The sequence below is a fragment of the Phyllostomus hastatus genome, unplaced genomic scaffold, assembly GCF_019186645.2.
Source record: "Phyllostomus hastatus isolate PE091 unplaced genomic scaffold, TTU_PhHast_1.1 phas_contig_244, whole genome shotgun sequence".
Taxonomy (NCBI): domain Eukaryota; kingdom Metazoa; phylum Chordata; class Mammalia; order Chiroptera; family Phyllostomidae; genus Phyllostomus; species Phyllostomus hastatus.
Window position 1 is genome coordinate 1340380 of NW_025333796.1, and position 24783 is coordinate 1365162.

At 55.9% G+C, this 24783-nt stretch overlaps 1 protein-coding gene across 4 annotated transcripts in view; it reads left to right on the plus strand.

The window, feature by feature from the left end:
- The first annotated feature begins 9186 nt into the window (after window positions 1–9186).
- ACTR3B (actin related protein 3B) overlaps window positions 9187–24783 on the plus strand; it is a 32116-nt gene continuing 16519 nt past the window's right edge. Inside the window, exons 1-4 of one of the 4 annotated variants that reach the window (XM_045837851.1) lie at window positions 9187–9331; window positions 19388–19443; window positions 22876–23000; window positions 23729–23839. In XM_045837851.1, the coding sequence (XP_045693807.1) occupies window positions 9288–9331; window positions 19388–19443; window positions 22876–23000; window positions 23729–23839 (336 nt within the window). In that variant the 5' untranslated portion in view covers window positions 9187–9287. Of the gene's footprint in view, window positions 9332–19387; window positions 19444–22875; window positions 23001–23728; window positions 23840–24783 lie in introns of those variants that run through there. The other 3 variants (XM_045837854.1, XM_045837852.1, XM_045837853.1) reach the window with 3 other exon arrangements.

Sequence of the window (24783 nt, forward strand, 5' to 3'; positions counted from 1 at the left end):
AAAGGGGAGGCTCTTTAAAAATTTACCCAAAACTGGGAGCTAGGGTCCAAAGGTGCGAGGCACGTCCTTCCAAAGCCACCCAGGGGTGCAGCCCAGCCGCAGCATGTCCGGAAGATGGTGCGCTGTCTCTTCGCATTGGTCACCCTTGAGCACGGGGCGCCGCGAGGACCCTCGGCGTTCTGTGGCGCCCGCACCTCAGTGTCTCCTCAATGACGAGGTGTCGTTTCTCCACTCACGACGTTTTTTCTAAACCCTGAACTTAAAGCAGTGTTTTTTTTCCCCCTCAAAAAAGCTGTTATAAATTGATGGTGCTCCTTGCGATTAAGGAAATATTGTGCCATTTCAGTTGACTTTTACTTACATTCTCGTAAGTATTCCTATTAACTAATCAAATGCCCTCATTTTCCATTGACGCGTCTGAGACGTTGTCGGGCCGCAGAGCGCCCTGGTGGCTGACAGCGCCCCCTCAATCAACCGTCAACCAGCCATCAGGCGCGGTTCCGGGAACAAGGCCTGTCAGTCCTCCCTAATTTTCCTCTCCGGCGAGGTGAGCGCTTTGATGGCTAGAAACAGGGGAGCGAAAGACAGGCGATATTTTTATTTTCATAGAGCACTAAAATTTCGTATTTCGAGTCACACCGTCAGCAGTAGATTATCAATGAGAAGAGATTAACCGCCTCCGGGTCCACGTCTTTGTTCTGGGTGTCACGGCCTCGGAACCTGTCCCTCGGTAGTTACGCGTCCTGATTTTGGGCTGATCCGGGCTTCTCATTTCTTGCCCTCCGAGAGCCAGTGAGGTGAGAGCTGAGCATCCTTAGGACTTCCTTTCACTTGCAGGCGAGCTGGGGAAAAGACAGTGACAGTCGCTGAAAATGCACCTCGTTCATCGTGAGGCTTCTGAGTGTTTCTGAGAACATCTGTGTGTACCGAGCGGTCACATGCCTGTTCCTCCCCACCCCGAGGCGATGCTGGAAAGTGAGCTAGCTGCAAGGTTGCCGTGTGTGGGCATACTCCCGGTAGAGGGGCACTTTGTGAAAACTGATTTTAGGGAGAGGCCGGGGAGGGGGAGAGAGAGACAGAGAGGGAAACATCGATTATTGTTCCACTTACTGAAGCATTCATTGGTTGTTCCTCGTATGTGCCCTGTCCAGAGATGGAACCTGCAGCCTTGACCTGCGGGGATGATGCTCTGCCACCTGAGCCGCCCGGCCAGGGTCTGCCCTGCCTCTTCTGCTGCTGTTGTCATCGTGACCCTCCGTGTGAGCCGCCTCAGGGTCCCCCAGTGACTTTCCTTGTGTCCAGTCTCACCCTCTTACCTGCTTCACACACACACGCCCCTCCTGAAAAGTATTCGGATATTTATTGGTTAGAATAAAATACAAATGTCCCCCTGCTGGCGTAGCTCAGTGGATTGAGCTCGGGCTGCAAACCAAAGTATCACAGGTTCGATTCCCAGTCAGGGCACATGCCTGGGTTGCAGGCCACAGCCCCCAGCAACCACACATTGATGTTTCTCTCTCTCTCTCTCTCTCTCTTTCTCCCTCCCTAAGAATAAATAAATAAAATCTTTTAAAAAATACATAAAACATGCCCTGGCTGGCGTAGCTCAGTGGATTGAGCTCGGGCTGCAAACCAAAGTATCACAGGTTCGATTCCCAGTCAGGGCACATGCCTGGGTTGCAGGCCACAGCCCCCAGCAACCACACATTGATGTTTCTCTCTCTCTCTCTCTCTCTCTTTCTCCCTCCCTAAGAATAAATAAATAAAATCTTTTAAAAAATACATAAAACATGCCCTGGCTGGCGTAGCTCAGTGGATTGAGCGCAGGCTGTGAACCAAAGAGTCACAGGTTCGATTCCCAGTCAGGACACATGCCTGGGTTGCAGGCCATGACCCCCAGCAACCGCACATTGATGTTTCTTTCTCTCTCTGTCTCTCCCTTTCTTCCCTCTCTAAAAATAAATAAATAAAATCTTTTTAAAAATACATAAAACATGCATTAAAAAAATACAAATGTCATAGGACAGCACGGAAGGGTTTTCCCAGCTGGACTTCAAGCCCTTTTGACTTCACTGATGCGTCCCCTTGGACCGCTGGCCCCCCCGAAACAAACCTCTTCTTTTCCCGCTCTGTGTTATTTCTTTTAGAAACGTTTCTCCCTCTGTGGGTGGAGCCTGTGCCCGTCCTCCTGAGCAGAATTAACCGTGTTCTCTCGCCTCACCTGTACCTCCTTCCTTCTCCCCACGCCCTCGAAGGCATTCCTCCCGAGGCCCCAGCCACCTGGCCGGCCGCCAGCCCCTGACGGGTTCTTAACAACGAACGCTTAAACTCGGAGCTCAGACCCACACCCGGGCAGTTTGGTGTGACAGTCCGTGCTGTGTACCGGGATGGACTCTTGAGCTCTGAACTGCCAATGCAGACGTGACAATGAAGTGTCCTTGGTCATAACGGAAAGCTGGACAGAGGGCACGAATGGTTACCCGTAGTTCATCTCCACTCACGGAAACCCGTCTCAGCTCTTAAGCACCAGTGAGAACAGTGATACCCGGACAGAGGCTGGGCCCAGAGCGGGGCTGCCCAGGGTTGGCCGGCAGGGTGCAGGCTCCTGCCTTCGTGCAGGAGAGATGGCACGGCACGAGCCCAGCGGCTGTGAGGGCGGGTTTGCTCCAGCCGGGGCGATGAGACCAGGATGGGCCCAGCACGGAAGCAGCGACAGGAGAGCCGAGGTGGGGCTGCCTTAGCCCACGGGGAGGTCAGAGGAAAGGGGGCGCTGGGGACAGGTGCAGGGGACAGCCCAGGACCAGCTGCTCCCTCACCCCCCTGGTGGCAAGTCTCGTGGGTCCCCTTAGAGTTGAGGAGACGCAGGCTTGTGGGGGCAGGGGAGGGGGGGAAGAAAATGGCTGGGGCAGCTTCCCAGAGGAGAGCGAGCCCTGGGTCCTTTCAGTTTCTTTCTCTCTCTCTCTCTCTCTCTCTCTCTCACACACACACACACACACACACACACACACACACACAGGTGGGGACCTTAGGGCAGGTCTCAGGGGCGGGGTTCAGCAGAGTGGCCATCATTCTTTCAGGGTCGTGGTGCCCACTGACCAGTCAGTGCCCGGCAAGGGGTCTTCGGTCACTGCCGTTGGCTCTGGCGTCGCCCGCCTGGCTTTGCTGCTTTTCTGGGCCCGGGGCTGACGCACCGCTGGGGCCCAGATGTTATCTCCAGGGAGGCAGCCTTCTGTCTCCGCCTGCAGATGGCTCGGCTGGTTGGTTCAGCCGTCCGTCTCAGTTTCCCTGTGCCACCTGCCAAGGGATATTCCCGGCTTCTGAGTACCCTGCTTCAACAGGTTTGTTCCAACCCCTTCCTTAACTCCCTTGGTTAGAATCCCAGTAGCCAGGGTGGAGCTGTGTGGCTGCGTCCACGCGGATCTAAGGTTCAGAGGGTGCGAACAGCAGCCGCTGAGAATCAGGGCGACAAGGACACCGAGCGCCTTCTATGACACAGGGTCTGGCATTTCCCTCAACTCACCGTGCAGCTTGGAAAAGCCCTTCCTCCCACGGAAGGAAATTCAGGCTCAGAGGTATTCAATGACCCGTGCACGGACGCCTTCATGTTTCTGAGGTGGGGTTTGGGACACAGTGCCGAAAGGCAGAAAAACTGGGACTCATTCCATACTCTAGTCAACAGGTCAGACGAGTTTGATACATGTTTTTATCGGTAAAACCAACACAGTTAAAAGTACCTGGATTGAGGAAGAGGCAGGACAACTTTTTACGTTCACGGACAGCTATTTGCTTGCAATGATCAGGGACAGAGCGACTTGTGGTTTTTCTGCAGACCGCTCCTGCTCAGGGTCACCTGGTACCTACATGAGGTACCAGAAACCTGGGCCTCAGGTTTCTTGATCAAGAGAGGCATTTATAATACAACGCCTAGCTGAGCAAGCAGCGCAGGCAATGGTGGGATAAGACCTGGAAACGTGACTCTGGCCCAGTGTTCAGACGCACATTGTTGCAACCAGAGTTTCATCCGGACGCAAAGACACGCTCGGCAGGCCTGGCTCCACTCCCTCCTCCCTCCTTGCCCCTCCCCTCCACCGCTCGCTCCGACCTACTTGGGTTTCCCGGCCCACCTTCTCACATCCAAAAAGACCAGGTCATTATCTGGGCAGACTGTTTGAAATGGCATGGTCTGGATTCATCCCTTCTATTCTAATTGCATAAGACTTCCTGCCCTGCACTTCTGAAAAATGTTCTAGAGTGAAGTGAACATCTCTAAGGAACGGAGAGGCCCCCCCATGCCCCCTGCCCCCCCTCCCCTGGGGAAGCCGGCTCCTCCAAACCCTGTTGCTGCTTGTGAATCTCACAGCGGCAAGAATGGTGCTCTGTCCGGGTTGCCGAGAGCCCAACTCTACTGCTCAGCAGTTTTGTGCCCATTGGCACAAGAATGAGGTTTTTACTGGCTCTTATTCAGTCTCCAGAACATGCAGTGACTGCCTAACGGGAATTCGTGGGCACTGGTTACTGGAAAGGGAAACTATTCAGGGGGAAGGGCTCGCGGTTTTCCAAGTGTATTTGAAACTGTCGGAGGGTCAGGTGAGTCTGAAGGACGACGGGTTGCAGGGACCCCCCTCGGCTCCAACGCGCCTTCGGCGGACCCTCAGCAGATGCTGCGTTTGCAACACGTTAGCGTTTCCTGTGTCCTCCGTAGGGCCCGACGGAGGTGCCCAGAACAAAACTAAATTCTTAATGTATCCTAATTTTAAAAGTAGGAGCCTCAGTTTTCTTTTCTTTTAAAATTCTATTTATTGATTTGTAAAGAGAAAGGAGAGAGACATTGACTTGTTGTTCCACTTATTCATGCACTCACTTGTTGATTCCTGTGTGTGCCCCGACCGGGGATCGAACCCACAAACGTGGCGTATTGGGATGGCGCTCTGACCAACTGAACCACCTGGCCAGGGCCTGAGCCTCAGGCTTCTGGATAAAGAGAGGCATTTATAATATCTGCCTAAGGGATTGTCATGAAGATTGCATGCGATGACGGACTGAAATGCTTTGCCAGCTAAGCTATGACTGTAATTCACTTCTCCACGGTAACTGGATGGGAAATAGCTCCACAGGGAACCGCACCTCTGTCCGGCAGGACAGAGGACCGGATCACAGTGCGCGCACCCAGGTTCCACCTCTGGATTCGGGCTCCTGGACAGAGAGTCAGTGAGTGGCTCTGCGTGGGGGCCTAAAGGAGTCCTCACCCTGTTCTGTTGAAAAATAAATAAATAAATAAATAGATAGATAGATAGATAGATAGATAAATGAAGTGGATCTGAATTGAAATCAGAAGGATGAGTGAACTTTGAAAGGAGGCTTGCGGGATGAAGAGGGCGGGGCCGGCGAAGAAGTGTGTTCCAGACTGAGGGCCTGCGGGAAGAACCTGACGACACAGGGGGCTGGGCCTGGGGCCTCTGCGTGCAAGCATGTCAAGGCACATAGCGTGAGATAGATTTGAAAGGTAACTCGGGGCTGTGGCTGGTGTGGCTCAGTGGACTGAGCACTGGACTGGGAGCCAAAGGGTTGCTGGTTCGATCCACAGTCAGGGCACCTGCCTGGGTTGTGGGCCAGGTCCCCAGTAGGGGGGTGTGTGAGAGAGGCAACCATACATTGATGTTTCTCTCCCTCTCTTTCTCCTTCCTTTCCCCTCTCCCTAAAAATAAACAAAATAGCCCTGGCTGGCATGGCTCAGTGGATTGAGCGCGGGCTGTGAACCAAAGCATCGCAGGTTTGATTCCCAGTCAGGGCACATGCCTGGGTTGCAGGCCACGGCCCCCAGCAACCGCACATTGATGTTTCTCTCTCTCTCTCTCTCTTTCTCCCTCCCTTCCCTCTCTAAAAATAAATAAATAAAATCTTAAAAAAATAAAAAATATTTTTAAAAAGGTAATGTGGGAGCAGATCATAGAGAACCTTGTTATTGTAGAGGGTTTCGATCACATTCCATAGTAACAGTGAGCCGCCGACGCTTTGGGGGAGAGGAGGTGACAAGATGTACCCAGGTCCTGCATTTTGGCAGGACGCCCCAGAGCAGTATTGCTCGCCAGAGAGACGTCTTGGACAGGCAGAAGCGCGAAGACGGCGTGGCTACAGGGAAGCCACTGAGCAGCTGAGGGTGGGTGGCCGTAGGTAAGAGGCAGGGCGGGAGATGCATGGGAAGCGAGCCTTCGGTGGGGCCGAACGAACAGGACGTGGCAGCTGAGTGGTACTGGAGGGCAGGAGGTGGGCAGGGGGAGCCCAGGACCAGTCCTCGTGCACGGAGGGGAAGGAGAACAACACAGCAGCGTTGGAGTAAACATGCTCAGTCCTTAGCAATGCTGAGCTTTCAGGGGCGGTACCGTCTCTGGCCCCGCCGCCACGCTCTGGCCAATCAGCTCCCGCCGCCACGCTCTGGCCAATCAGCTCCCGCCTGGGCCGTTTCCCTCCACTACTGCCCAGACCTCCGGGAGGCCCGGGCCGCGCAGCGACGGGCCCTTCCTCTTCCAGGAGCGTGCCAGCGGCTTTCAAAGGAGTGGGGCCCCGATTTCTGGGTGCTCCGTCCTCCATTTGCGTCCTCATGGCAACGGGGAACACCCAGGCGGCTCCTGCCCGCAGCGCGGCCATTGAAGGTTCCCAGAGCCGTTGGGTGGGCCGTCTTGGAAGACAGCCTTCAGTGTTTGTGTTCTTTCTCCTCCTTGGCCCAGCGCGACCGGTTAGATGCAGGAAGTTAAGATCGCATTGTCCCAGGGCCCACTGACGAAGTCCCACTGGCCAGCCTCCGAGCCCTGGTTGTTTTTTAAAGGGGGCTCCACAGGCACAAAAATGCATGCACAGGGGTTTATGGAAAGTTCGTCCGAGGCTGGCGCTGGGTGTGCGGCACTCAGGATAGCAGTCAGGGAGGAGTCACGGGGTCCACCACCGAGGAGATGCCGAGCGCTACACGGGACGCCTTCCGGTTTCCACGTCTCTCCCTATTGCGGGTGGACGGGGGTTGGGCGGGGGTAGAGGAGGGGGCCCTTGTTGGGCAGAAGCACATATAAGGGTGCCTCTTTGCTAGAGAAAGCCAACGAAAAGTTTCCCCCCATTGCCAGTAGAGCGAATGTTGCCGAGTGTGTTGGCAGGAGCAAGCCTCCGTAGCAGTATCACTAACAGGGACTGCAGGTGAAGTGCTTCTCGCAGAATGAGCTTCACCTCCCCACGGGGGTTCTGCTCTCGACGCTGTGGAAAGTGGTGCCATCAGCCTCGGGTCTGCAGGAGTTTCAGGTCTGAGACGAATAACAGGAAGCGCAGGCCATGATGTGCGGGGTGGGGCAGAAGTAGGTCTACAGTTGTGAGCGCGTGAAACCATTTGTTCTCGTATTATTATTAATTATTGTATCATTTTCCCCAGAAACAACTGTAAACGTACTTTTGCCCCACCCTGCACAGAAAAAAAAATCAAGTAAAAACAGAAATGATACATAATACTCACTTTTATTTGCTCACGATAATAAAAAGCTAACAAAAGTGAGTATTATGTGTAACTGAGAGGTTGCGAGCCTGCTGATGACTTTCCCTGACTGAATAAGCATTTCTCGAGTCCTTACAAGACACCAGGCAGTTTCCAACGACCCGAGGACACAGGGCGCCCCCAGGGCCCTGGGTTATGGAGGGGCGACCATGACCGTGCCACCATGTACGTGCACAGGTGGAGGGACACAGGTGGCCCTCTGGGAGCACAGAGGACAGGGAGAGTCTTTTGTGAAGTTGAGGAAAGATGTCACAGAGGTGCCGAAGCTCCAGCTGGGTCAACAGGATGATTTGTTTAAATGACGCTTTCAAACAGAGGCGTGAAAGGGCGTAGAATGAGTGAGAAAAATGGATGAATTAGGAAAACGATGAGCGAGGCAGAAACTTTTTTTTTTTTAAGATTTTATTTATTGATTTTTAGAGAGAGGGGAAGGGAGGGAGAAAGAGAGGACGAGAAACATCCGTGTGTGATTGCCTCTCACGTGGCCCCCACTGGGGACGTAGCCCAAAACCCAGGCCAGTGCCCCGACTGGGAATTGAATCAGCGGCCCTTTGGTTTGCAGCCCGTGCTCAATCCACTGAGCCACACCAGCCAGGGCGGGAAACTATTTCTTGCCATTTCCTTCTTGCTGATCAAACCCAGCTCCAGTCAAGTACTGGCAGCCGTCTGTTTCAGAGGACACGAGTCCCCCTCCCGAGCCCAAGGGGTCATCCTCCCAGGAGTGTCCAACCTTTTGGCGTCTCTGGGCCACACTGGAAGGAGAAGAGTTATCTTGGGCCACACATTCAATACATTGTGACATGTAATCACAAAGAAAATCTCATAATGTTTTAAGTCAATTTACGATTTTGTGTTGGGCTGCATTGATAGTACCTTTACAATGTGGTAGGTGCTCGGCCGCTGCGATCCCCGGTTTCGGTGAGAACTTTTGGACGATTCCATCTTTGATACTCGGAAACCTTTTCCTGTAATGATGTGGGTGTGGTGGTAACTCGATCTAAGATCATTCATTCCTTAATGCTGCCCACGCTTTTTTTTTTTTTTTTGCATATTTTTCCTGTAGGGAATAAATTATGCAGTGTTCTGCTAAGTATCGTAAGACTAACAACATATACTCTCATATATATGTATACACATACATATTCTTAATGGTGAAGGCTATTCATTCATTCACCAGACACCTGGGAGCTTTCCATGGATGCAACAAATACTCTGCACGCGCTTGCAGTATGGATCACCATCGGTAAAACAAACACCAGCCCTAATAGAGTGGAGCGGGGGGGCTGGGGAGGGCGAAAGGATACATATAATTACATTTAACAATTTGCTTCAAGTGCGGTGAATGAAAGCAATAGATTGCTGCGATAGAGAGTACGGTGCGGGGAGGAGACAATTTCATTGAGAAGGTGACATTGGGCCCGAGACTTAAAGGATGAGAAGCAGCCAGGCCACGGAAACCGGGTCGCGTTCACTGTAAGTCAGTTAAAAATAGACCCCAATCTCTAGAGCCGGAAGGCGGGCGGTGTGGGTACCGAAGCCTTGCCGCCAGCACTGAAGATGGCGGGCGGCGGGGGCGTGCCCACGCTCTGATTGGCCGGCAGGAGCTGCGTCACGTGGGCGGCCACCGAGCATCCGGGCTCTGGGGGCCGCGCTGCGGAGGCTCCCGGGAGCCGGCGGCGCGGGGTGAGCGCGGCGAGCGGACGGCGGCGGGGCCTCCGGGGCCGCCTGCGTGGGCCGAGCGGCGCGCGTGCGGAGGATGGCGGGCTCCCTGCCTCCCTGCGTGGTGGACTGCGGCACCGGGTAAGAGCCGCGGCGCCGAGCACCTGCCCCGCGGCCCGCCCCCCTTCCCCTGCGCCCGGGTCCTGGCGACCCCCGTGCAGGTGGAGGCGACCCGCCCCGCTCCCCCAAGGCCGCTCACCTTGACCCGGAGGGAGTCGGGGCAGAAGCCGGTCCAGCTCGCCTCGCCACCCCCTCTCCTCCCCGGCCGCGTCCTCTAACCTGCCAGCCTCCCCGGAATGCCAGCTTCAGGCAGATGCATGCAGACCCTCCGGCGTCCCTGTCTCCATCCCGCCCAACGCTGTCCTCCCCTCCTAACGGCCTTAACCCTGGCCCTCTCCTGGTCCCCGGGTGCATGCCATTGCTCCTGGCTGGTGACTTTTAGCCGCTTACTCGCGGAGGCTGTTACAGCCGTCTACCAACTGACACCTTGCTTTGCAGCGCGCTCTGCTGTCTGCCAGCGTCGGGGGCTCGCTCGGGCTGAGCCGGGGCTGTAGTTTGCGTACACTTGCCCTTTCTCTTAAAAGGCTCCATTTTGAAAAACAGGTAGGCTAAATTTGGGAAAGCCTGTTCGTGGTATAGGATTTTTTTTCCTCCCTCCTTTACTTTTTGGGTGTGATTGCTTCTTTTGGTGTTCTCAAGAAAGGCAAAGGAGGCCTTCGGAAATTTCCTGTACTCTCTTGGCCCAAGCTTAGCTGGTTTTTGGAAGGTGTTACTGAATCCGGCCAGCTGGTAGTGCAGAAATTCAAGGTTGCCTGCTTGCTGTATAGATGAGGTACGTAATAAAACAACCTGGAAGGAAATGTAGTCTCTCAAAAGATTTTTCCAGGCGGGATTTTAATCTTTTTTTTTTTTTTTTGTCACGAAATAGTCCATGCATGTTCACTGTAGCCTTGATTCTTTTTGTGCATAAATGCACTTGGTTTGGTTTCCTTGACAACCTTGTGGGGGTGTCTTCTTTAATTTGCTGCCGTTCATCTCCTCCTGAGCTTGTTTCCCTTTTGCTGCTGAAGCCACCATTCGTGGTTACAGGCTGCTGGAGAAAAACACCTGCCTTTTTGCTTAGAGCAATTCTTCTTTTTGAAACACACGTTGTGCCAGAAGTATGATGACTCTCGATTTTAGAGGTCATTTTGCTGCCCAAACCAAGCCAAAGTGAGGATTGCGATTAACACCTCCCGGCTCCAAATGCAGGCTCCTCCCACTCCCGAGTGTGCACCCCTCACCCACCAGATCTGGGGAGAGCACCCCCCGCCACAGTTGCATGTGCAATTTTTGCTTTTGTATTTTCGGCCTTGTCAGACTGTTGAAATCCAAAAGCATTACTTGGTAGCAACAATACAATAATGCCCACAGGGGTCGTCACTTTTAATATTCGGAAGCCGGGGACTCATCATCCTTGCTGTAAATATCTAAAATGACCTCAGAGGTTTGGACCTTCTGCACTCAGTGGTCAATGTAACTGGGCTTTTTTGGAGGTAGAACTACGGGATGCCATCGTTTCGTGGCTCAAAGTCACGCCGTCTTCAGGCTGCCATGGGCTTTGGCGTCGAGACTCAAACAGTGGCAGGGGAGCTGTTGGTGGTGTCACGTGGGCACGTTCTGTGATGGGAAGGACTGTGGTCTGTCACAGATGCCCAGTGTCCAGTGGATGGCCAGCAGGAGCCACCCAGAAGAGCCCATGTTTACTTAAAGCATGGTAGTAGTTCTTATGTTTCCCAAGGAGTTTACATGGGGTTTTGGATGGACTTTTACCTCAAAAGGGGTGAAGGCAGAGTAGAAATAACCGGGACCGAGGGGAAGCATGGGCCTGGGGGTCACCCGGGGGTGCAGGCCGGGGCCGAGGTTGTCCGGCTCCACATTGGGCCTCAGTCTGCCAGTCTGACAAATGTGAGAGTCACCTTTGCTGTGTAGTTCTTGTCACCAGGAAGCAAGAGGAATACCTGGTTCGCAGGTGAGAGAGCTTGCTCTAGTACCACATTTTAAAAGGAAACTTCACATTGGCTAGTCTTCCAGCCCCCTCCCTGCGCCCCTGCCCTCTGAGCTCTGTCCGTGAGCTCCATGTCTCCTTGCCTCTGCTTTTATTTTGTCCATCAGTTTATTTTCCATGCGTAGAATCCACACTTGCGTGAGATAACATGGTGTTTGCCTTTCTCTGGCTGCCTTATTTCCCTTCACGTAATGTTCTCCAGGTCCCTCCACTCGTGTATGTCTAGCCCGTGGCCACAGGCAACAGGGGGTGGGGAAGAGGGGGTTGTGTGAGGGGGGCAAAGGTAGGGGAAATGGGGGACACCTGGAACAGTGTCAACAATAAAGATTAAAAAAAAAAGAAAAATTCACGTTTAACTATACACGATGGACAGCAACGATTTAGTAAACGGTGTACTAAGTAGTGGTTTTTACAGCAGACACATTCATCCTGGTGGCCTAGCACTTCTGGTAACCCCGAGACCCGCGGGCGGAGCAGCTCTGCTGGGGGCCAGGATGCTGGGGGCCAGGACGCCGGGGGCCAGGATGCTACGGGCCGTGGGGTCCGCCCGACCCGAAGACAGAGCTCCGTTTGTTTAAAGCAGTTGCTGGGGTTTGTAGTTTTCAGAGAACATCCACAGACACTGGTGTCACTTCTCACAACCACACTTTTTCCAAAGGCAGATTCTGTATTTTTTAAACCTGTTTTGAAAAGCTGCAGGAAGTGCACCAAAAACACTGCATGTTCTTCATCCAGCTTCACCAGCTGCTGACACTCGCTCTGTCGTTCCCTGCGTGCCCATCTATACTATCATTTTCCTGAACTGTGCTTCAGCGCGTACCGTCTGAGGACGAGGGGCTTGTGTCGGCACAGGCTAACGATCAGAACTGGAGCAGTTCGCTCTACGCGACGACGGTGTGACAGGCAGCCGGGGCCCCCAGCATGGCCCGTGTGTGCCTCGTGCAGTCTGTCCCCCTGCCCTCTGGCACCGCACGTGCTGCTGGTTGTCCTCTGTCCTTTCAGTCCCGCTTACCTGGACCAGTTCCTCAGCTGTTCTCTGTCGCTGAAGACACTGACATAGTTGGCAGCCAGTCCGTACGGTGTCCCGTCAGAGTCAGACGGCATTCTGTCCCCTCAGTTTCACTGACCTGTAATTGTCACATAACTCTGTGTAAGTTTGAGGTGGATAGCGTTGATTTGATGATACATTTGTATCCTTGCAAAATGGCTGTCACCACAGTGATCGCTGACCCTCCCATCAGGACGCATAGTTACCGTTTGGTTTTTGTGGTGAGAGCGTTGAAGGTCTACTCTCTCAGCCTCTGCGGACTATCTGAGACAGTTGGTACCTGGCCGCGGTGCTGTCCCTGGGACCCCCGGACCTCCTGGCGCTCACAGGGGGCTGAAGATCGTGCTTTGCCTGGTTCCCGTTAAGGTTCTCTTGGGTTGTTTGCACCTGGGATGCCCACTGGGTTTCTTCACTGTCTGGTTCCTGGTTCCCTTCTTGTCAGTCGTGTCGTTCGTGGAGAGAGACCCTGTTCGTCCTTAAACTTTCACCCACCAGCTTTAGTATCCATTGGTGGTTCTCGACTTTAGTGGTTATTACAGTGACGGTTGCAAAACCGTGATCTAAAAACACACACACACAGAACTCTAGAATTATCTACATTTGTCAGTTAACATTTCACTTTCAGGAAGCAGTTTTCCATAGCCCCCATTTATTTATTTATCATCTGCCTGGGTTATTATTGATACTTTATTCAAAGGGTTAAAATCCATTGTGCCATTACTGTATTCAGTGGGTTACTGTCTGTTATGGTCATTATTTGTTCTGAGGCTTAAATTGCCCCAGGTTTGGCTAGCTGAAGCCCAGTCAGCCTGTTCCTGGCGTTCACTGGACATGTCCCCGCAGTTTTTTGAGCATTTTGCTATTATCAAAAGACTGCAGTGATAGCCTGTGCAGTGCATATACCTTTTTAAAAGAAAATATTTGTTTTTAGAGAGAGGATAAAGGGAGAGAGGGAGAGAAACACCAATGTGTGGCTGCCTCTTGCACGCCCCCTGCTGGGGACCTGGCCCACAACCCAGGCCTGTGCCCTGACTGGGAATCGAACTGGTGACCCTTTGGTTCGCAGCCCGACACTCAGTCCACTGAGCCACACCAGCCAGAGCCACACACCTTGCTATATTTTTTTTCCTGGAGTATCTCTGGGTTATATTTCCAGAAGTGGAGTTTCTGGGTCAAGGAGTAAATACGTAACGTGATTGTGTTAGACAGTGTGGACCCCACTCTGGTGTGCATCTTCGGCGGTGTAGTGTAGGGAGAACGCCTGTCCTCTTGCAGCCGCACTAACGGCGCATTGCCATTTTCTATTATTTTTATCAATCCAGAAGGGCAGAAAGGACACATCTTGTTGCAGTTGCAGTCTGAGTTCCTTGTGTTGTCGTGTGGGCCAGTGAGCACCTTTTCACGTGGTTAGGAGGCGTTTGCATTTCTCTTTTCTGTCCCTTCATGCCGCTGGCCCCTTTTTCTGTGGGATTTTGGTCTTCAACTTGTTTATTTTTAGAAGTCCTTCATGTGTTAGGGCGTGTTCAGAGCCCCACGTCCCACCCCCGGGTGCAGTGATTTGCTAGGAGGACCACAGAAGTATACTGAAGAGGTACGGAGCACCGTCGGGGGGCGGGGGGGGAGGCTCAGGAGGCAGGTCTGGAGGGGCCGGAGCTGGCTCCTGGGCCCTCAGAGCCGCACCCCTGTGCCAGCGCCACCGACGGGGAGCTCTGTGTGGCTCTGCCCGGGTCTCCACCGCTTGGGGGCTGCTCATGCACCCCTCACTAGCGCGGGCCCAAGTCCCAGCGTCCCAGAGGGAGAGCAGGTGCGCAGCGCGAACTGTCGCTTGCGTGGGTCAGGCACACGTGAGTCAGGCACACGCGAATCACCCCTCCCTCATAGGGGATGGCGGGCCCTCCTGCAACCCGGGGCCCAGACGCCAGCCAGGGCAGGGCTGTGCGGAGGCCTGGTGACGCTCGTCCGCTTGCTTGCAGGGGCGCCCGCCCTTCGTCACGTAAGCTGCAAGCGCATCTTCCCTGTGTGTCGTTTGTCTTTCGCCAGGCGGAGCACTTTGAAGCGATCAGATCTATTTCTTTCTTTCTTTCCTTACTGTGTCTGGATTTTGAGTCGTAGTTAAGGAAGCTCCCCTGCCACCCCCATGCTCAGGTGCGTGCGTGTGTGTTTAAATTTTTTATTTATTGGTTTTAGAGAGAGAGAGAAAAGACATCGGCCTGTTGTTTTTTCCTCCACGCATCCACACGTGCGTCCACAGCCTTGGCGTGTGGGATGGTGCTCCGACCAGTGAGCCGCCCGGCCAGGGTGGGAGGCCCTGTTTTTTGATGCGTAGGTGGATTCTGATCGGTGTTTTATTTAGACCTTTGCACTGGTGGGACTGTGTGCGCGTGTCCGTTCCTTCTGCCACTCCTGTTATTCCTGCGTTGAATTTTGGGGCTGTTTCTCATCTTTTCTCTCTGTTTTTCACTATTCTGTCTTTTTTCTTTATTTCTAGGATATTCCTTTTTTAGCGTCTCTCTTTTTCATGTTTGCTCTAATTTCCATGAGCTCTTCGTGTTCTCTACATGTTCTTTTAAAAAATAGCACCTTGTCTATAACTTAGATGACTCTGTCCAGCAAAGCTATCATTCAGAACGGAAGGGCAGATACAGTGCCTCCCAGACAAGGTCAAGCTTAAAGGAGTTCGTCATCACCAAGTCCTTGTCATATGAAATGGTAAAGGGACTTATCTAAGGAAAAGAAGATCAAAATTGAACATTAAAAAGACAACAAATTCACAGCTATCGACTGGATCTAAGGCAAAACAAAACGAAATACTCAAACAACTAGAACAGGAGCAGCATCGCAGATGTGGGGAGCGTTGGGAGGGTTATCAGCGGGCAGGAGGAGGAGCGGGGAGAGGTACAGGGATTAAAAAGCATGATTGGCAGGTACAAAGTAGACAGCTGTTGTTAAGAATTGTATGGGCAATGGAGAAGCCAAAGAACTTACATGCGTGACCCATGGACGTGAACTAAGGGGGGATTGCTGGAGGAAAGGGGATACCGGGTGGAGGGGGGCAAAGAGGAAAAAATTGGGACAACTGTAATAACATGATCAATAAAATATACTTAAAAATAAATAAATACAGGCCTGGCTGGCATAGCTCAGTGGATTGAGTGCGGGCTGTGAACCAAAGCATCACAGGTTCGGTTCCCAGTCAGGGCACATGCCTGGGTTGCAGGCCATGGCCCCCAGCAACCGCACATTGATGTTTCTCTCTCTTTCTCCCTCCCTTCCCTCTCTAAAAATAAATAAAGTCTTTTAAAAAATAAATAAATACAAAAATAGCATCTTGTTCTTGTTTCTTGGATATAATGTCTTCTCAGGAAATCGGTGATAGTGGGTGTGTTTATTTATTTAGGTTTGGTGTTAGTGGGGCTTCCCCCTGTAGTTTCGGTGTCCTTCCAGTTGTTGTCTCTGTTTCGTAGTGAAGGTCCCTCTCAGATGCTGGTGATTTCTGGTTGCCCACTCACGGTGAACAGTGGAACTTCAAGAGCTTCAGGGGCCTCTGCGTGCGTGGGTTTGCTTTGCTAAGTCTGAGCTTCACCAGGGGCGAGAGAGGCAGGTGGTTTGCTGGGGCTTCTCCCAGTGTATCCGGGGCTTCAGGTTTCAGGGGGTGCTGGGGCCGGGGGAGCAGTGGCCCAATAGTGTGGGATGGGGTGGAAGTCTCCCCCAGGCCCCAGGGTTCGGGTCCTCAAACCCCAGTTCCCTAGGTCTGGTGCTGTGACCGCCTCCCGAGCCTTTCAGAACCTGGGCGTGGGGGGGCCAGCTCTCCGCTGTGCTTCTGTGGGGTTCCTTGTGTCTCCAAAGCCAGCCGGCACTGATCTCTGCTCCCCAGGTCCAGGGCTGTACTACTGCTTCCTCTTTTTTCCTCCATATATCTTAAAAAAATAATTTTGCAAAAAAAAAAAAAAATATCATCCTGGCTGGTGTAGCTCAGTGGATTGAGCGCGGACTGGGAACCAAAGTGTCCCAAGTTCGATTCCCAGTCAGGGTACATGCCCGGGTTGCAGCCCATGACCCCCAGCAACCGCACATTGATGTTTCTCTCTCTCTCTCTCTCCCTCCCTTCCCTCTCTGGGAATAAATAAATAAATAAAATCTTAAAAAAAAAATCATTTTGCTTTGGCGTTAGTGGGTCCTTGGGACAGAGTGAAGTTAGGTGTTTAGTCGACCCCTTTTCCCTGGGAGTCGGAACTCACTCCCTGGTGCTCCACCTCCACAGAGAGGCCACCTGTGCCTCCTGAGCTTACGTTCACGGAGCGCAGAGCAGAAAACGCCGCCCGTGGGAGACATGGCCGAGCACAGGCTGCAGCACACAGAACACCCCTTCTTATTACAAAACCATAAGCATGCAATCCTGCAACACAACACGATGGCACTGCAGCCCGCCCTCTGACACTTTGGGTGAAATGCTCACATTAACACTCTGCGTTATTAAACCCATTCATTCCCCTGCTGACCACACTCAAGCAGGTGTTACTTCTGCCAGACCCTGTATATTAAGTAAAGTGTACAGAGCAGGCAGCCAAAACAAGGATATCGGACCCAGATAAAATAATAATACACGTGGACGCGCACATCCGACTCTGCCCTGTGAACACAGGCCGCCCCCTTCTGTTCGGCACCCCAAGGGGCATTCGCAGAACCGGGTCCATGTGTCGGCCCCAGCGTGCACGGTGGGGAGTGTGTACCGTCCAGAAATACGTCCTTAGGGCTTGTGAGCGATTTTAGCTGTATTCGAACCATATTCTCAGGCAGCGTAGTCACACTTTTTTTTTTTTACACTGACAGTCTTAGGAGCAGAGCTGTCTGGGTGGAGCTGGGGTTTGAGACTGGGCGTCACACGGTCTCATCCGGAGGAGGTTCCGGCAGAAGCGAGGCTTGGAGGATGCAGTTCCCAGGTGGGACCGCTCCCCTTTCAAGCGTCAGTTGAGCTTAAGCCGGTCACCTTCCGCTCTAGACACAGGGTTGCAGGAGGCGTCTCAGCCACACCACTAATGAATGTTACCATTTTACTATATGTCAGTCTGTTTTTAAATTTTTAAATAACCGCATTGCACAGCGAGTGCTCTCCCCTGGGTGAGAGCTTGTGTTGGACGGTGTCTGTGGTCTCTGCCGGACCCCCCGAAATGCTTTCCCCTTCCGAACCCCGGCCCTTCCCCCCCCAGTGTGGCGGTGACAGCCTTGTGTCCTGTCTGGGAGAGCTCGCTCAGCAGGTACTGCCCGAGTGTCTGCTGCGGGCCAGGCGCTGCCAGGGCGGGGCACGGTCAGGACAGGGCACCCCGCTTTGGTCGTCATGGGTATCAGAGCCTCGACCGCGTGGGAACGCGGACCCATTAAACGCGAGGGGCGAGGCGTTCTTGGGGGTGGGCGGTGTGGCCTGTCCAAGCCGCGGACTGACGAGGGACGACGCACGTTAGACCCTGTCGCTCCGTCCGCCTCGGGTCAGAGACTCGGTGTGTCTGTGTGTGTCGGCCCCAGGAAGGCGGCTGAATCGGGGGTGGTCGGACTTTTTTAAGTCCAGTAAACGTTGACTCTTCTGGAAAGCTCCCTGGCTCTGGGCTGGGTGTGGACCCGCCCTGTGGGTCCGGGGAGCCCTGGGGCGGGAGGCTGGTGGGTGTACGTGTGGTGGGGCGTCCGTGGGACTGGGGAGGGCCTGCACGTGGGCCGCAGGGCCGGGCCCGGCCCGAGCTCCGGGGCACCGAGGCCTCCGGCCCTGGGAGCCTGGCAGAGGGATGGGGTTTACGTGGGGCTGACTTGCTTCCTTGTTTTTCTCTTCAGACCCTGTTCACTCACTCTGTGTTAAAAATAGTAAAATTAGCACAGGGTAGATAGAATACATTTAAAAATCATTAAAATTAATTTATTAGAATTTGGAATGTGTTACCACAGCAAAAAATTAGCATCAAGATCTTGAAAGACATTTGTAAACTGGAATGAATCAATAAAGTCATTTTTAGCACTGCTGGCAAGTGTCACCCCCAACGTCGTTGCCGTTGGGGCTCGCTGTCCAGTGGGGCTCGCTGTCCAGTGGGGGTCGCTGTCCAGCCGGGGCTCAGTGTCCAGCCGGGGCTCAGCTGTCCAGCCGGGGTTCAGCTGTCCAGCTGGGGCTCGCTGTCCATCTGGGACTCGCTGTCCATCTGGGACCCGCTGTCCAGCCACCACTGTTTGACACGGCAGCAGAGCCTGATTCGAGTTTCCAGCGGATGGTTCTGGGTGGTGCTACCCTGCCCCCGCTTTTTTGTTTTTAATGTAGGAGATTAGCAAATGCTTTCCGAACAGATAGTAGCATTCTGGCATTCATTTTAGCTGAGGCTTTTGGCACCCGTCACACGTTGCGTCCTGACAGAAAATGGGCTCGTTCGGAAATGGGGCGGAAAGAGACGCTTCTGTCAGCTGCTCGCCCGGTGGTGGGGGGTGGGGGCGGGAGCCATGGATGCCAGGAGCCATGGCATTTGAAGAAAATGATGTAATGCTTTCTACCCCCCACCCCGCCCCCCGCCCCAGTCCACAGGTTTTCGGACTTCGAGAGCAGCCCTGCGGGTGGAGGCTGCACCCCGAAACCTGGGCCCCGCCTCCGCTCACTGGCCGTCCGGCCCTGGGCGCCGGCCTCCTGCCTCGGCCCCTCGCTGTCCTCATTTGCAGAGCGGTGATGCCGTTCACTTTGTCCCCGGGTTTTTGGGAGGGTCCAAAGAGAGTGTGAAAGCGCTTCCAAAGCTCCTGGGGGTCCCAGGGGTAATCTGCGGGCCCGTGTGTGTGCACCAGAACGTTTCCAGTAGGAGCAAGCGCAGCGCCCGCCCCCGTGTTTGGAGCTGCTTGCCTACCCGGAATCAGCGTTTGAGTCCCAGCTGTCGCAACTGCTTTAAAAACAAAAAAAACTTCCAGGGAGGCTTCCGCGGCCGGATGTGTTCGGGCGGGCGCGGAGGGCGTGTGACGGAAGGCGCGAGCGGGCTGCGGGGGGGTGTCCCTGCCTGAACACCTGTCCGTGGCTTTGTGCTTCCAGGTACACCAAGCTGGGCTACGCGGGCAACACCGAGCCCCAGTTCATCATCCCTTCATGTGAGTAGCCCTCAACCTGGGGGGCGGGGGGGGGGCGGGGTGGGGGCGGGTGGCACCCTGGTTCCGTTTCCGAGGCTTGTTAATTTACCTGCCGTCTTCCTGGAGAAGGTTGCTCCGGTCCCTGTGGAGGGTTATTTATGTTGACGCCTAGTTCCTGAATACTGTGATTGTTGCAGCTGGGACCCCCCCCCAGCCCACACGCACACACTTTCTGGCAGCCCTTGGTCACGGGTGTTGGCCGGTCGGCCAGGGTGGCCGGCGGCGGCCTTGCGTTCCGTCACAAGTGTCTGCGTTGTGTCGAAGCGCACGTGTCTCTGGGAGGTTGATGGGTGACGTGTAACGCAGTGCAGTTGCATTAACTGGCAGCTTCGTGGACTCAGTGTCCATGGTGCGTACGACTGACTCTCATGAAAGACTTTATTGTTATGACACGAGAGGTCTGGTGCTGTGGTCCCGGTCCAGGAGCGTCTGCTGCCGTGCACGCTTCCATCGGGGGAGAAGGGTGAGCTGAGAGGCGGTGCTCCCGCAGAGTCTCGGGGCAGGCCGGGCGGGGTGGGACTCTCCTCTGAAACCGTCTCGGCTCTGGGCTCTGCGCTAGTGTTTGGGGACAGTTCTCCAAAGAGGAAGGCGCGTCGGTCACGAGTGACGTGAAACTCCGCCTCCTGAGCGCAGCTCTGGCGCGGTGAGTTGCGGTGTAGAGGGTGGACGCTGTTCGGGGGCCAGGGACAGGTGGCCACAGAGCCCCCCCACCCCAGACCGGTGTGGGACGTGCACAGGTGGGCGGGGCTCACGGGGAGGTACACGCCGGACTCCGTGAGAGCGGTCCGCTCACCTCTCGCCGTTCCCTGCCCGCCGGCCCGCCCTGACCGTGGGTCACTGTCGGTGCAGGGTTACAGCTAGCTGAGGCGTTTATTGTTGGATTTGTTCAAGTCATTTGCACGCCGTATTTTCTTTGCCTTTACAGTGTTTTACTTGGGGATGACTGTAGACTCCCAGGAGGTTGTCCGTTCTCTCACAGTCACTCATTTAGTGCAGTGACATCAGAACTAGGGGACCGGGAGGTGCGGGGGTGCCACTCCCCCCCGCCAGGTGGGCTCCCTCGCCGCCTCTGCCGCGGGACGCAGGGTTCTCGCCTCCGCGGGGACCTCTCCCAGTGTGCCTGCGCAGCGACACCCCGCCCGTCCCACCGCTCCCCACCGCTGACCGCGGTTCGTCTGGTTGTCCGTCTCCGCAAGCTTGTTGCTGTGACGACGTGGGAGCCGCTCCTTCACCCAGTGGGCGGCCTTTCCCGCGGGCCCTTCGCTGGGCACCACGCCCGTGGGTCCGTCCCAGCGCCTGGCCCTGCCCGGTGTTCCTCCCTGTCCCCGAGCTGGACCCCAGTGTGCGGACGTGCCGCAGTGTGTCTGGACGGCCATCGGCGGAGGACGCCGTGGTCGTTTCCGACTCTCAGCTCTCACGGACGCAGGCGCTGGGAACACCTGTGCACGGGCCTTTGTGCGGGCGTGCGTTTTCGGTCTCTGGGTAGACACCGCGGAGTGCCGTCGCGCGCTTCTGTGACAGGTGTGTGTTTAGGGTTTTTAAGAAACTGCCAGAGTGGTTCCCCCTTAGGTGGCAGCTGTGGCATCTGGGTCCCGCGGGCCCTCCCCGGGCCACACGCTGCACGGACAGCACGTGCGCACATCCGTGTTTCCACCAGGTCCGGCGCAGCAGCCCGTGCGCGGTGCCCCGGGCCTTCCCCGCCGCCTGCAGCTGAGCCGCGCTCCCGGGTTACTGCGCGCAGAGCGGCCTCGTTCCATTCACCATCCTGCCGCTCACCGCACCGGGTGCGTGCCCAGCGGGGATGGCCCGTGTCAGCTCCACGGTGGTTGTGTTTGCTGTCCTTCCATCTCGTGTCCTCGTATGTTCTGCGTCTTCTCGCCGGCCTGCCGCGGTGTGCTGGAGACCGCCGCCGGGGCGGCAAGGACCTCTCCTCCACGGAGAGCCCTCTCCCATGAGTTCTCCTGACGCCCACGGGCGCTGCCCTCTCAGACGTGATTCTCCCGCACCCTCCCAAGGCTGTCTGGACCACGTCCAGCTTTTCATGAGGGTAAACGGGAGATTTGACTACAAGGTCTGCGTACCTTTATTCTTACTGTTTTTCAGGGGTTCACTTGCTTCCTGTATTGTAATTAAAAGAAGTGTATTTTATGTTCGTTGTTTTCTTTAAAAACTTATTTTGATTGTTGTTCAGTTACAGATGTCCCCATTTCCCCCTGTGGCTAGTTCTAAGGCTCACTGACCACAGGTCTGCTGTGGCTGGGGCCACGGGACTTCCATCTGCCTTTTCAGGAGGGACCGGATGTACTTTTCGTCACTTAAATTTTCGAGCGTGGTGGTTTCATCCTCACTAGGTGCAGCATTTCCCTTTAAGGCGGTGGTCTTTCCTGAATGCTGTCATGAGCTGCAGAATCCTCCTGCCTGTGTCTCTGCACAGTCTTTTATCCTGACTTGGCAGTTTAACCCCAGACTCGTGCATCATCGAGTCTGACCCCGTGCAGAGGATGGGACCGGTCACGCGTGCGGGCCGCCGGGTGAGGATCCCCGGGGTCTAGGCCGGCCGCCCTGGCGGGCCCTTTCACGCACCCGCCCCGTGCCCCCCACGATCCCGTGTGGAGCCTTCGGCCCTCCGGGGTGGGTTGTGTTTCTTTCTGCAGGTCGCCTCCGGGAGGTGGCCCCCCCCTGCTTCCCTGCCCGTCCTCGACCCGTGGCCCGGGGCAGCAGCGCACCGCTTCCGGCGGGGCCTCAGCCTGGCTCAGTCCCGCCCGTGCCCACCAGGCCTGCCGCGTCAGCCCCGCCCGCGTCCCGTCCGGCTTTGCGTCCCCCTTTCCGACAGGTGGAGGACAGGGGTGGGCAGCCCCCTTTCTTGTGTTAGGTACTAGCCAGCAACCTTCTCGTCTTCTCGTTTGATGGGAAGTCAGTTCTCTTCCTTTTGTAGCAAACCCAGGCATCCTTTACACGTGTCTGATGCAGGGTCTTGTTAAAGGACGTGAGAGCACAGAGGCCCTGTTTTTCCGTGTTCCTCCTCTTCTGCGTTTTGCCTTCAGTTTTGTCTCCTTCTGCATCGTACTTTGAAACTTGGGACCTGTCGGTCGGTGCTTCAGGGACACTGCACTACCGTGAGGAACTTTTTTCAGGGGAGAAACTGAGGAGCTGAGTGAAGCAGCGACCGCGAGCGCTGACAGCAGAGCAGCCAGGCGCCAGCGCCCGCAGCAGACAGTGGCGGAGCGCGGTACCTGGTCTCTGTGTCCTATGCACCCGTGTCCGTCCCGTGACCCCTCGGCCCCTGTAAACCCGCAGCGTCGAAAATCGACTTGCACGCACATCGGGGTGATGTCATCCTTTCCTACTCATTGAAATAAATGTGGATTGCGATGGAAATCTTTGCCTTTTAAGGCATTGCCATCAGAGAGTCGGCGAAGGTGGTGGACCAGGCGCAGAGGAAGGTGCTGAGGGGCGTGGACGATCTGGACTTCTTCATCGGGGACGAGGCGATAGACAAGCCCACCTACGCCACCAAGGTGAGCCCCGGCCGCGCCGCTCTGGCGAGGAGCCAGGCAGGGCGCGGCCGAGCGAGCCACGCGGGGTGTAGCTTATTTAGAAATCGTGCTGTGCGTCGCAGGTGCTTTTATCCACACGTTTGAAGGGAGGTTTCGTTGCTGCTGTTTCGACTGGGGAACCGAGTGGGCTCTCGAGCCCCCGGGGCGCAGCCTGGACTGCGGGGCGCTGGGGCCCCGGGGCAGGCAGGCTCTGCCGCCACGGCAAGGCACAGGGTGACTGACTGACCCGTCAGGTGCGGAGCGCTGCGGATTGGTGCACGGGAGGGGAGCACTAAGATCGTTCGCGGAGACGTTTGTTCTAAAAAGGAGAAGAAACTCCCGGCCGATGGCATGGCGGAGCAGCTGCCTGTGGCACCTGCGTCTCCACCGTCAGGACGTGCGCTGTGGGCGGCGTGAGGGCAGCGGCCCTGCCTTTCTGGCGCCAGGAGCTGGTTCCTCCACGCCAGGGCTTCCCTCGTGGGCTGGTGCCCGACCTGCCCCGTTCCACGGCCCCACGGGGGGGGGGACCGCGGCATTGGAGTGTGGACGTTCTCTGTTCAAGGGCCCCTCGGTTCTGCGCGAGAATGCCGCTCGCCTCACGCGGGGAGGCCGGGGCCCCGCCACGACTCGGTCTCCCGCGCCCTGAACCGTCGTGTGCTGCGCCCGCTGGCAGGAGCCGAAGCCTGACGCGCCTGCTTTCTCTCCCCCAGTGGCCCATACGGCACGGGATGGTGGAGGACTGGGACCTAATGGAGCGGTTCATGGAGCAGGTGATTTTTAAGTACCTGCGAGCCGAGCCCGAGGACCACTGCTTCCTGATGGTGAGCCGCGGCGGCGGGCGGGGCTGTCTCCGCGGGCTCTGGGGTGGGGGGGGGCTGTAACCCGAGACACTCGTCCGCACGGGGTCTCCCTTGCAGCTCAAACGACGTGTGTGAATGAATCGGGGTGCTTTTTTGGGCAAGTAACAGAAGGCTCCACAAGGAAACTGTGAATCTGGGAGAATCGAAAAGGGCTCATTGTCTCCCTAAGCAGGGAGCCCGGAGTTGGGTGGCCCCCCAGCAGGTGGTCTCAGCGGCGGAGGTGAGGACCGCCCGCCGCGCTGGCTCGGCCCCCTGGGTTGGTCCCCCTCGGGCCCCTCGCGGTGCATGTGCTTTCAGAGCCAGGTGCCCTTCGTGGGACTCCCAGGGACCTTCCCAGCCGGCGGGCCGTCACCCACCCGTGCCTCACCCGGTCACTAGCAGGGGCGGGGAATCACCCCGACGGGGTCAGAGCCGCCAACGTCCTCTCCCTGGGCTGGGGGGCCCTGCCCATCACTGGGCAGGGGCATAGGTGCCTCGACAGGCTTCCGTCAGCCGGGGAGGTGGAGGGGGACGGTGGGGTGGGAGACAGCCGGCACTTTGATAGCGGGGGTGGGGCCGGAGGGCGGTGTTTCTGCTTCTTGGGGCAGAGGACGCTGAGGCCCGGGGTTCCTTCGCCGGGGTTTACATTTCACCGTAACGTGAGGTCGGGCAGGGTCAGGGCCCGGATCACGCCACTCAGACCTGTTCCAACAGAACACAGCCTTGCAGCCAAATGAGACGGATTCCCTCGTGGTCACATTGTGTGTGAGATGCACGCTGTTTGGGGAGCAACTGCAGGCGCCGCCGGCTGCCTGCTGAGACCACCCCGCTGCGGCTTTGGGCTTTTCCGTGCGGGGCGCTGGGAGCGGGCCTGGGGGGCCGTTGTGTGGCTCTGCCCGACGTTCGGGGTGGGGTGCTCCTCGGGG